At 47.5% G+C, this 12,977-nt stretch overlaps 1 protein-coding gene across 2 annotated transcripts in view; it reads right to left on the bottom strand.

Annotated features, from left to right (window-relative positions):
- Positions 1-334: 334 nt before the first annotated feature.
- DCAF8 (DDB1 and CUL4 associated factor 8) overlaps positions 335-12,977 on the bottom strand; it is a 50,724-nt gene continuing 38,081 nt past the window's right edge. For both annotated transcript variants that reach the window (XM_075329614.1, XM_075329615.1), the window contains exon 13: positions 335-2,278. In XM_075329614.1, the coding sequence (XP_075185729.1) occupies positions 2,159-2,278 (120 nt within the window). In that variant the 3' untranslated portion in view covers positions 335-2,158. The remainder of the gene's footprint in view (positions 2,279-12,977) is intronic.

Genomic DNA, 12,977 nt, shown 5'->3' with positions numbered 1-12,977 from the left:
AAGTTTATTGTATTGAAATGTATCTGTGCGATTTTCTTGTAGCCATTTCCACACACTTAAGATGGAGCAAAAGCCAGTGAGTACATAGGTAGAGCAATGGGCGGAGCATCTGATCTTAAGAAGGGTATACACACGGGATAGCCGTCGGCCACTCACGACACCGCACCCCCCGTATACATGCATGCACAGCTTGGCCGAGCACGCTTGTGTCCTTAGAAGGAATGGAGGAGAAAACATCTCTCGAGCAGCTCGGTCCACCTCTATGGTCATCCCCGATTGTTGTCGCCCACCAGTTCACCTCCCCGTATGGCAATAAATGAAACCACAATCTGGATTTATCTTCTCTTATTGCATTTATTTCTATATAATATATAATATTCATTTCTTTAAACTTAACAATTTGCAAATCCATAAACATCCAGCTCAATAGATCTCAGAAAACGGTGGGAAAGCAAAGCCGATGACTGATTCAAAAATCCTTAAGTTTGCTTCAGCCAGAACTTCAAAATTTCTCAGAAATACACATGAATGGGAAGAAGGAAGGACAATGGGGAAAGGGAGTTTATTTATTTTTTTTTGTTTGCTGTTAATTTTCCAAGATATTACTTTTTTTTTTTTAACACAGGCTTAATTAAAAATGTAAAAGGAGAAAACAAAAACAAAAAAAACAAAAACAAACCAAAAACACAGAAGTGCAAACAATCGCATTATATACACATTACTCTGCCAGGGAGGAGAACACCATTGGTGAAGTCTTAAGAGGTGCCCACTATCAACCGCAATGAAGGATATAGTTCCTTTGGTGGTGCTCCAACGTAACAGAAAGGTTAAAAAACAAAATATCAATAGAACTAAAGAACCGAGCACAGAACAGGACAATGGACCGAGCACAGAAAAGGACAATGGACCGAGCACAGAAAAGGACAATGGACCGAGCACAGAAAAGGACAATGGACCGAGCACAGAAAAGGACAATGGACCGAGCACAGAAAAGGACAATGGACCGAGCACAGAAAAGGACAATGGACCGAGCACAGAAAAGGACAATGGACCGAGCACAGAAAAGGACAATGGACACAGCACAGAAAAGTACAATGGACACAGCACAGAAACCACCAAAGGCAATAAAAGAAATACTTTTTTTTTTTTTTTAATTAACAGACTTTGGTTTACATTTAAAGATGGCGCCAAACACTCAACAGCCTTGTTTGATGTTTATGACCATAGAAACCTCCAAAAAACAAAGTCTGTCTAAACATTCTCCACCCCCTCAGCAGAACGAAACAATATTCAGCCTCTCCTTTCACTAGGACCTCGTTCAGTGGTGACATCACTTACTCCAGAGCGATCAAGCAGGTGGAATACATAAATATGGCTGAGAAGGAGAAAAAAAAAAAAAAAAAAAAAGGGTGACAGGAAAAAAAAATTCCACTAAAATAAAACCTAAAGTTTTCTATAGGAAAGAAAAAAAATCTGAGAACAATAAATGCACATAGAACGCCGTGCAGAATTTTTTTTTCTCATGCTTTTTTCTTTTTTTTTAACTCACATAGATTTAAGACTTAATATTTACTAGACAATGAAAGTGGAAAAAAAAAATAAAAAAAAAAAGATGAGATGCAAAATAGAGAAACACACGTTAAAACGAGAAATCAAGGTGGGAACAAGGGCTGGCTGCTTCTCCTAGAAACACAAGAGAAAGACAATTACATAGAAAAATAACGCCTGCTCTCCCCTCTGTCGATCACATTTTTTTTTATTTGTTTTTTTGTATTATTATTAGTCCCTCTTTCCTTCTGGTGCTCTCAAACTGCTGGTAATAAATGATCTAGAACAAAGTTCGGATAGCGGGAAGAGACTCCATCGTGTGGACCACCATCCCCCTTCTCCGAAGCCGACATCCAAAAGTGCAGTTATGCAAAGCAAGAAAAAACAAATTGCCCTTTTCGAAGAGCAGAAGAAAAAAAGGAAACCAAAAAAAAAAACCAAAACAAAAAATTAAACCAGGGCGTAAGAGGGACAAGTGTGGCTTCTTACACTAGAGTCCTAGAACTTTGATAAAAAGCTGAAAAATGTCTATTAGTAAAGTAGTCCCTGCCGCCCAACCCCCTCTTAAGCAGAGGAGGAAGGGGAGGAGAAGAAGCTCCAAGGAGGCGGCTCACGATGGGATGCACTGGACACGATCGGGACCCTCTTCGTCATCGTCGGAACTGTCGGAGGTACTGGGGGAGGAGTCGGAGTCGGCATCCGTCGTGTTTAAGCCGGGGTCTCTTCTCCTCTGCCAGTTGTAGAGGATAGAGATGAAAAAATAAGAAAAAAAAATATTAAACAATTATTTAAAACATTTTTTTTCCTCTTTCCAACTGGAGAAGATAAGACGGAACGACCAGAACTAATTTAGCACAACCAAATATTCTTTATAATTTGGTATAAAACTACTCCAAGTAACGGAATTACAACCTGTCAATTAACGGCCGTGTTTGGCTCATCCCTGTCAGTCTGGTGACTAATTAAGATCTGTATACATGCGGTTCTGTAATTACCCATAAATATTGGTGCGTGCACAAGATTAAAGGGAACCTGTCACCAGTGTTTCCCCTTATAACCTGCAGCCACCACCAGAAAGCCCTCATCTACAGCATTCCAGAACACTGTATGTAAGGGCGGAAACCAATCCCCATACCTGTATACAGCCACTTGTGCCCATAAGAGCAGTATTATAGTAGTTATATTCTTGTACATAGGGGCAGTATTATAGTAGTTATATTCTTGTACATGCAGTAGGTACGGAAAGTGTTCAGACCCCTTTAAATTTCACTGTTTCATTGCAGTCATTTGGTAAATTAAAAAAGAAGGGAATTTTGTTTACTTACCGTAAATTCCTTTTCTTCTAGCTCCTATTGGGAGACCCAGACAATTGGGTGTATAGCTTATGCCTCCGGAGGCCACACAAAGTATTACACTTTAAAAAGTGTAACCCCTCCCCTCTGCCTATACACCCTCCCGTGCATCACGGGCTCCTCAGTTTTGGTGCAAAAGCAGGAAGGAGGAAACTTATAAATTGGTCTAAGGTAAATTCAATCCGAAGGATGTTCGGAGAACTGAAAACCATGAACCAAAAGAAACGATTCAACATGAACAACATGTGTACACAAAAGAACAAACAGCCCGAAGGGAACAGGGGCGGGTGCTGGGTCTCCCAATAGGAGCTAGAAGAAAATGAATTTACGGTAAGTAAACAAAATTCCCTTCTTCTTTGTCGCTCCATTGGGAGACCCAGACAATTGGGACGTCCAAAAGCAGTCCCTGGGTGGGTAAAAGAATACCTCAATAAAAAAAGCCGAAAACGACCCCCTCTTACAGGTGGGCAACCGCCGCCTGAAGGACTCGCCTACCTAGACTGGCGTCTGCCGAAGCATAGGTATGCACCTGATAGTGTTTCGTGAAAGTGTGCAGACTAGACCAGGTAGCTGCCTGACACACCTGCTGAGTCATAGCCCGGTGCCGCAATGCCCAGGACGCACCCACGGCTCTGGTAGAATGGGCTTTCAGCCCCAAAGGAAGCGGAAGCCCAGAAGAACGGTAGGCTTCAAGAATCGGTTCCTTGATCCACCGAGCCAAGGTTGACTTGGAAGCCTGCGAACCCTTACGCTGGCCAGCGACAAGGACAAAGAGCGCATCAGAACGGCGCAGGGGCGCCGTGCGAGACACGTAGAACCGGAGTGCTCTCACCAGATCTAATGAGTGCAAATCCTTTTCACATTGGTGAACTGTAGTGATGAGCGAGTACTAAAAAGCTCGGGTGCTCGAAGCTCGGGCCGAGCCTCCCAAGATACTCGTGTACTCGGCCCGAGCAACGAGCCCAATGTTATCCTATGGGAGACCCGAGTATTTTTGTGAAATGACCTCCCGGCAGCATGGAGAAACCCTAAAAATGTCACAAAAGTCTCAGAAGAGTGCTCAAATGACATGGCAACAGCATGGGGAAGACCCCTTGAAGCATTTATCACTCAAAAGTCACAGCTCTGAACAATTTTGTCCGCGTTTTACGCCATTTTTACGGACTCACCAGAAAACCTTCCAAAATGACCCCAAAATGATTTTTCATGGCGGAAATGTTAAGGGCACATACCCAATAGTGAGATAGAGCTGGTGTATGTTACTTTTTGAGATCAATACATGAAAGATTTTACGTGAAAACATTGTGTGGCACTCCGATGTCCCTGAGAAGAGACGTACATGAAGGCCTCTTGAGTCTAATGTGCCCATTTTGAGGAAGTGAGTCTTTGTAGTATTTTCCTTTGCCAGGGCAGTCCTAAATTGTGAGGTTCACCAATGCCCCTGCATACAGACGTGCATGAGGGCCTCAAAACATTAAGTGTCCATTGTCAGGAAGTGGGTGTATTATAGTATAGCCCTTAGGCAGGGCAGCCAAAAATTGGGAGGCTCCACATTGTCCCTGGGTAGAGACGTGCATGAGGGCCTTTAAACCTGCAGTGCCCATTGTAACGAAGTGGGTCTATTTCAGTATAGCCCTTTGCCAGGGCAGCCAAAAATTGGGAGGCTCCACATTGTCCCTGGGTAGAGACGTGCATGAGGGCCTCAAAACATTAAGTGTCCATTTTAAGGAAGTGGGTGTATTTCAGTATAGCCCTTAGGCAGGGCAGCCAAAAATTGGGAGGCTCCACATTGTCCCTGGATAGAGACGTGCATGATGGCCTTTAAACCTGAAGTGCCCATTGTAAGGAAGTGGGTCTATTTCAGTATAGCCCTTTGCCAGGGCAGCCAAAAATTGGGAGGCTCCACATTGTCCCTGGGTAGAGACGTGCATGAGGGCCTCAAAACATTAAGTGTCCATTGTCAGGAAGTGGGTGTATTATAGTATAGCCCTTAGGCAGGGCAGCCAAAAATTGGGAGGCTCCACATTGTCCCTGGGTAGAGACGTGCATGATGGCCTTTAAACCTGAAGTGCCCATTGTAAGGAAGTGGGTCTATTTCAGTATAGCCCTTTGCCAGGGCAGCCAAAAATTGGGAGGCTCCACATTGTCCCTGGGTAGAGACGTGCATGATGGCCTTTAAACCTGAAGTGCCCATTGTAAGGAAGTGGGTCTATTTCAGTATAGCCCTTTGCCAGGGCAGCCAAAAATTGGGAGGCTCCACATTGTCCCTGGGTAGAGACGTGCATGAGGGCCTCAAAACATTAAGTGTCCATTGTCAGGAAGTGGGTGTATTATAGTATAGCCCTTAGGCAGGGCAGCCAAAAATTGGGAGGCTACACGTTGTCCCTGGGTAGAGACGTGCATGAGGGCCTCAAAACATTGTTCCCATTGCAAAGGAGCGGGTCTCCTGTCGTTGTAATGTCCATTCTGCAAAGAATGGGCGAAAAAATTTACCACTGGGGGTATACCTGAAACAAAGACCTAACTATTGTAACGGTCATCATGATGGCGCATGAGGAGAAGGAGGAGCAGTCCAGCGATTATCCAAAGTCGAGAAGTGTACCCATGGGTGAGTGGAGGTACATGGCAAACTTTAAATTCCGCTCTCATTTGCTGGTGGTGTGGTGAAGTCTGGCCCAATCCAACCCTTGTTCATCTTTATCAGAGTCAGCCTGTCAGCATTTTCAGTTGACAGGCGGGTGCGTTTATCTGTAATGATTCCACCTGCGGCACTAAAAACACGCTCTGACAAAACGCTAGCAGCAGGGCAGGCCAGGACTTCCAAGGCGTAGAGAGCCAATTCATGCCACGTGTCCAGCTTGGATACCCAATAATTGTAAGGCACAGAGGAATGTCGGAGTACAGTTGTTCGATCTGCAAGGTACTCCTTCAGCATCTGGGCAAACTTAGGATTTCTTGTGGCACTACCCCGCACCTCAGGGGCTGTGGTACGTGAGGGGCTGAGAAAACTGTCCCACATCTTAAAGACTGTTCCCCTACCTCTGGCGGATTGGACTTGTGCCTCTCTCGGCTGTACGCCTCGGTTGTCCACTGATTCCTGACCTATGCCGCTAGCGTTTTGTGAGGGGAATGCTTTGCCTACTTCCGTGAGTATGGCCTTCCGAAACTGCTGCATTTTGGTTGACCTCTCCTCCACGGGAATAAGAGACAAAAAGTTCTCCTTGTAGCGTGGGTCTAACAGTGTTACCAACCAGTAATGATTGTCGGCCAAGATGTTCTTAACGCGAGGGTCACGAGACAGGCAGCTTACCATAAAGTCAGCCATGTGCGCCAGACTCTTAACAGCCAGGACTTCAGTAGCCTGACCAACAAGATGACTGAACATGCTGTCCTCCTCCTCCTCCTCCTCCTCCTCCTCCTCATCTACCCTGTCCTCTGGCCAGCCACGCTGAATCGAGGATATGACTGGTGTGCATGTCATATCCTCAATTTGGCCGGAGAGTTGCTCCATGTCTTCATCCTCCTCCTCGTCATAGTCCTCCACTGCACGTTGTGATGAGACGAGGCTGGGCTGTGTGTTATCACCCACACCCACTACTGTTTCTTGCTGCAACTCATCGCGCTCCGCCTGCAATGCATCATGTTTGTTTTTCAGCAGGGACCGTTTTAGAAGGCAGAGTAGCGGTATGGTGACGCTAATAATGGCGTCATCACCACTCACCATCTTGGTGGAGTCCTCAAAGTTTTGGAGGATGGTACATAGGTCTGACATCCATCTCCACTCCTCAGGTGTTATGTGTGGAGTTTGACCCATTTCCCGACGGCTTAGGTGATGCAGGTACTCAACAACTGCCCTCTTCTGCTCACATATCCTGACCAACATGTGCAGAGTTGAATTCCAACGCGTGGGGACATCACACACCAGTCTGTGAGCCGGAAGATGCAAACGGCGCTGAAAGCCGGCAAGGCCGGCTGAAGCAGTAGGTGACTTTCGAAAATGTGCAGACAGGCGGCGAACTTTTACCAGCAGATCAGACAGCTCTGGGTATGACTTTATAAACCGCTGAACCACGAGGTTGAGCACATGGGCCACGCATGGAACATGTGTCAGCTGGCCTCGCCTCAAAGCCGCCACCAGGTTCCGGCCATTGTCACAAACGACCTTTCCTGGCTTTAGGTTCAGAGGTGTGAGCCAGTGATCTGCCTGCTGTTTCAGAGCTGTCCACAGCTCTTCTGCATTGTGGGGTTTGTCACCTATGCAGATTAGCTTCAGCACAGCCTGTTGCCGCTTCGCCGAGGCAGTGCTGCAGTGCTTCCAGCTTGTGACTGGTGTGGAGGGCACAGTGGATGAGGATGCGCAGGAGGAGGAGGAGGCTGAAGAGCATGACATTCCGGAGCTGTAGAGTGTGGGTGAAACACTGACTGAGGTAGGGCCTGCAAACCTTGGTGTGGGAAGGACGTGTTGCGTCCCTCGCTCAGACTGGGTCCCAGCTTCCACAATATTAACCCAGTGTGCCGTCAACGAGATGTAGCGGCCTTGCCCACAAGCACTTGTCCACGTGTCTGTGGTTAGGTGGACCTTGGGTGAAACAGCGTTGTTCAGGGCACGTGTGATGTTTTGTGACACGTGGTTATGCAACGCGGGGACGGCACACCGGGAGAAATAGTGGCGGCTGGGGACCGAGTAACGTGGGACAGCTGCCGCCATCAGGTCACGGAATGCTTCTGTCTCCACCAGCCTAAAAGGCAACATTTCCAGCGCAAGCAGTCGCGAAATGTTAGCATTTAGAACTGTGGCATGTGGGGTGTTGGCAGTGTATTTGCGCCTGCGTTCAAAGGTTTGCTGAATGGATAACTGAACGCTGCGCTGGGACAAGGACGTGCTTGATGATGGTGTTCTTTCTGCGTAGGCAACTGTAGGTGCAGGAGTGGAGGAGGCTTGTTCGCAGGCAGCATGGACAGAGGATTGGCTCGCATGCACAACCAGCGAAGACGTAGCAGTGACATCAGCAAGCACTGCTCCTCGACTCTGTTGTACTTCCCACAAAGTCGGGTGCTTGGCTGACATGTGCCTGATCATGCTGGTGGTGGTCAGGCTGCTAGTTTTGGTACCCCTGCTGATGCTGGCACGGCAGGTGTTGCAAATGGCCTTTTTTGAATCATCTGGATCCAACTTAAAAAACTGCCAGACTCGTGAAGACCTAACATTTGGACAGGCACCTTGTGTCGTCGTGTTGTTCCGGGGAACGGTTGCCTGACTTCTGCCTGGGGCCACCACCCTGCTTCTTACTGCCTGTTGTGATGCTACGCCTCCCTCCCCCTGTGCACTGCTGTCCTCGCTCTGCATATCCTCCTGCCAGGTTGGGTCAGTTACTGGATCATCCACCACGTCGTCTTCCTCTTCCGCACCCTGCTCCTCCTCCTGACTTGCTGACAATTGTGTCTCATCATCGTCCACCACTTGTTGAGACACGTTGCCAACTTCGTGAGAACGTGGCTGCTCAAATATTTGGCCATCTGTACAGACGATCTCCTCATGACCCACTTCAATATGAGCTGGCGAGAGGCCAGAATGTGTGAATGGAAACGTGAACAGCTCTTCCGAGTGTCCAAGTGTGGGATCATTAATGTCCGAGGAGGACGTGTACTCAGCCTGGTGGTAGGAAGGAGGATCAGGTTCAGAAATGTGCGGTGCAGTATCACGGCTACTGACACTTGACCGTGTGGAAGACAGAGTGTTTGTGGTGGTGCCAATCTGACTGGAAGCATTATCCGCTATCCAACTAACAACCTGTTGACACTGGTCTTGGTTCAAGAGCGGTGTACTGCTGCGGTCCCCAAGAATTTGGGACAGGACGTGCGAGCGACTAGATGTGGCCCTTTGTTGTGGCGAAATTAGAGCTTGCCCACGACCTCGGCCTCTGCCTGCACCACCATCACGTCCACTTCCTTGTTCCTTGCCAATGCCCTTGCGCATTTTGCAATGCTGTGCACTGCTGACGTGTATATTCACTACTTGTGCGTTATATCAAAGTTTCTGGAAATTGCACACAAGTGCACCTGTACGCTGCCACCGACAGGCACACACGTGCGGTTTTAAAAACCAAGCACGGACGCAATAATAACCTAACACAGGTTTTAGGAGCAAAAATTAAGAACTCTGACACTATCAGCCACTGCTGACTGACGTGTATTATACACTACACTTGTGCGTTATATAATAGTTTGGTAAACGCACACCAGTGCACCTGTACGCTGCCACCAACAGGCACACACGTGCGGTTTTAAAAACCAAGCACGGACGCAATAATAACCTAACACAGGTTTTAGGAGCAAAAATTAAGAACTCTGACACTATCAGCCACTGCTGACTGACGTGTATTATACACTACACTTGTGCGTTATATAATAGTTTGGTAAACGCACACCAGTGCACCTGTACGCTGCCACCAACAGGCACACACGTGCGGTTTTAAAAACCAAGCACGGACGCAATAATAACCTAACACAGGTTTTAGGAGCAAAAATTAAGAACTCTGACACTATCAGCCACTGCTGACTGACGTGTATTATACACTACACTTGTGCGTTATATAATAGTTTGGTAAACGCACACCAGTGCACCTGTACGCTGCCACCAACAGGCACACACGTGCGGTTTTAAAAACCAAGCACGGACGCAATAATAACCTAACACAGGTTTTAGGAGCAAAAATTAAGAACTCTGACACTATCAGCCACTGCTGACTGACGTGTATTATACACTACACTTGTGCGTTATATAATAGTTTGGTAAACGCACACCAGTGCACCTGTACGCTGCCACCAACAGGCACACACGTGCGGTTTTAAAAACCAAGCACGGACGCAATAATAACCTAACACAGGTTTTAGGAGCAAAAATTAAGAACTCTGACACTATCAGCCACTGCTGACTGACGTGTATTATACACTACACTTGTGCGTTATATAATAGTTTGGTAAACGCACACCAGTGCACCTGTACGCTGCCACCAACAGGCACACACGTGCGGTTTTAAAAACCAAGCACGGACGCAATAATAACCTAACACAGGTTTTAGGAGCAAAAATTAAGAACTCTGACACTATCAGCCACTGCTGACTGACGTGTATTATACACTACACTTGTGCGTTATATAATAGTTTGGTAAACGCACACCAGTGCACCTGTACGCTGCCACCAACAGGCACACACGTGCGGTTTTAAAAACCAAGCACGGACGCAATAATAACCTAACACAGGTTTTAGGAGCAAAAATTAAGAACTCTGACACTATCAGCCACTGCTGACTGACGTGTATTATACACTACACTTGTGCGTTATATAATAGTTTGGTAAACGCACACCAGTGCACCTGTACGCTGCCACCAACAGGCACACACGTGCGGTTTTAAAAACCAAGCACGGACGCAATAATAACCTAACACAGGTTTTAGGAGCAAAAATTAAGAACTCTGACACTATCAGCCACTGCTGACTGACGTGTATTATACACTACACTTGTGCGTTATATAATAGTTTGGTAAACGCACACCAGTGCACCTGTACGCTGCCACCAACAGGCACACACGTGCGGTTTTAAAAACCAAGCACGGACGCAATAATAACCTAACACAGGTTTTAGGAGCAAAAATTAAGAACTCTGACACTATCAGCCACTGCTGACTGACGTGTATTATACACTACACTTGTGCGTTATATAATAGTTTGGTAAACGCACACCAGTGCACCTGTACGCTGCCACCAACAGGCACACACGTGCGGTTTTAAAAACCAAGCACGGACGCAATAATAACCTAACACAGGTTTTAGGAGCAAAAATTAAGAACTCTGACACTATCAGCCACTGCTGACTGACGTGTATTATACACTACACTTGTGCGTTATATAATAGTTTGGTAAACGCACACCAGTGCACCTGTACGCTGCCACCAACAGGCACACACGTGCGGTTTTAAAAACCAAGCACGGACGCAATAATAACCTAACACAGGTTTTAGGAGCAAAAATTAAGAACTCTGACACTATCAGCCACTGCTGACTGACGTGTATTATACACTACACTTGTGCGTTATATAATAGTTTGGTAAACGCACACCAGTGCACCTGTACGCTGCCACCAACAGGCACACACGTGCGGTTTTAAAAACCAAGCACGGACGCAATAATAACCTAACACAGGTTTTAGGAGCAAAAATTAAGAACTCTGACACTATCAGCCACTGCTGACTGACGTGTATTATACACTACACTTGTGCGTTATATAATAGTTTGGTAAACGCACACCAGTGCACCTGTACGCTGCCACCAACAGGCACACACGTGCGGTTTTAAAAACCAAGCACGGACGCAATAATAACCTACTAACAGGTTTTTTTGGGGAGCGACAATTACAGTACAGACAAGTCAGACACTATCTGGACTGTTTTACACTGTGTACACCAGCCCCAGATATGAAGGCTGGTATACGGTCACCACTACCCTGCCTGCCTGCCTGCCTGTATACTGCTACAATAGTCCTGACAAGGACTCTTTTGGTCACTAGCCTGTATTCAGACCTGGCTATACCCTGCCTGTATATAGCAACAATAGTCCTGAGAAGGACTCTGCTACTGTACTCCGACCTGGCTATACCCTGCCTGCCTGTATACAACTAGAATAGTCCTGAGAAGGACTTTTGGTCACACTGTTTGCAGCCCTGCAACTGAAAAAGCTATAAAGGGCCGCAAAGCTTTCCCTGAATCAGCGACACTCTCCCTACACTCACTGTCAGAATAGCTGTGAGCAGAGCACAGCGCGCCGGCCGATATAAAGGCTCGGTGACGCTGTGCAGGCCGGCCAATCACTGCAATTCCACAACTAACAGGGCTGTGGCATTGCAGTGGTCTGCCAGCCAATCCCTGCATGAGGGCTGGCTCTCAAAAGAGCGCCAACATGCAGAAATGAAGACCACGAGTAAAGCACGAGTATCGCGAGATTACTCGGTCCCCGCCGAGCAGCCCGAGTACAGTGATACTCGTGCGAGTACCGAGTAGTGACAAGCATGCTCGCTCATCACTAGTGAACTGGATTAGGGCAAAATGAAGGTAAGGAGATATCCTGATTGAGATGAAAAGGAGATACCACCTTAGGGAGAAACTCCGGAACAGGACGCAGAACCACCTTATCCTGGTGAAAAACCAGGAAGGGGGCTTTGCATGACAGCACTGCCAGCTCCGACACTCTACGGAGCGATGTAACTGCCACTAGAAATGCCACCTTCTGCGAAAGACGTGATAAAGAGACATCCCGCAGCGGCTCGAAAGGTGGTTTCTGAAGAGCCGTTAGCACCCTGTTAAGGTCCCAGGGTTCCAGCGGACGCTTGTAAGGTGGGACTATGTGGCAAACTCCCTGCAGGAACGTGCGGACCTGCGGAAGCCTGGCTAGACGCTTTTGAAAAAATACGGATAGCGCCGATACTTGTCCCTTGAGAGAGCCGAGACAAACCCTTGTCCATTCCGGATTGAAGGAATGAAAGAAAAGTGGGTAAGGCAAAAGGCCAGGGAGCAAAACCATTATCAGAGCACCAGGATAAGAAGATCCTCCAAGACCTGTGATAGATCTTGGCGGACGTTGGTTTCCTGGCCTGTCTCATGGTGGCAATGACATCTTGAGATAACCCTGAGGACGCTAGGAGCCAGGACTCAATGGCCACACAGTCAGGTTGAGGGCCACAGAATTCAGATGGAAAAACGGCCCTTGTGACAGCAAGTCTGGGCGGTCTGGGAGCGCCCACGGTTGACCCACCGTGAGATGCCACAGATCCGGGTACCACCACCGCCTCGGCCAATCTGGAGCGACGAGAATGGCGCGACGACAGTCGGACCTGATTTTGCGCAGCACTCTGGGCAGCATCACCAGAGGGGGAAATACATAAGGCAGTCGAAACTGCGACCAATCCTGAACTAATGCGTCCGCCGCCAGAGCTCTGTGATCTTGAGACCGTGCCATGAATGCCGGGACTTTGTTGTTGTGCCGTGACGCCATGAGATCGACGTCCGGCGTTCCCCAGCGGC

Source organism: Anomaloglossus baeobatrachus, chromosome 12 (assembly GCF_048569485.1).
Source record: "Anomaloglossus baeobatrachus isolate aAnoBae1 chromosome 12, aAnoBae1.hap1, whole genome shotgun sequence".
In the NCBI taxonomy this organism is placed as follows: domain Eukaryota; kingdom Metazoa; phylum Chordata; class Amphibia; order Anura; family Aromobatidae; genus Anomaloglossus; species Anomaloglossus baeobatrachus.
Note: the sequence above shows the minus strand (reverse complement) of the source record. Positions and strands in the feature narration are given on the sequence as shown.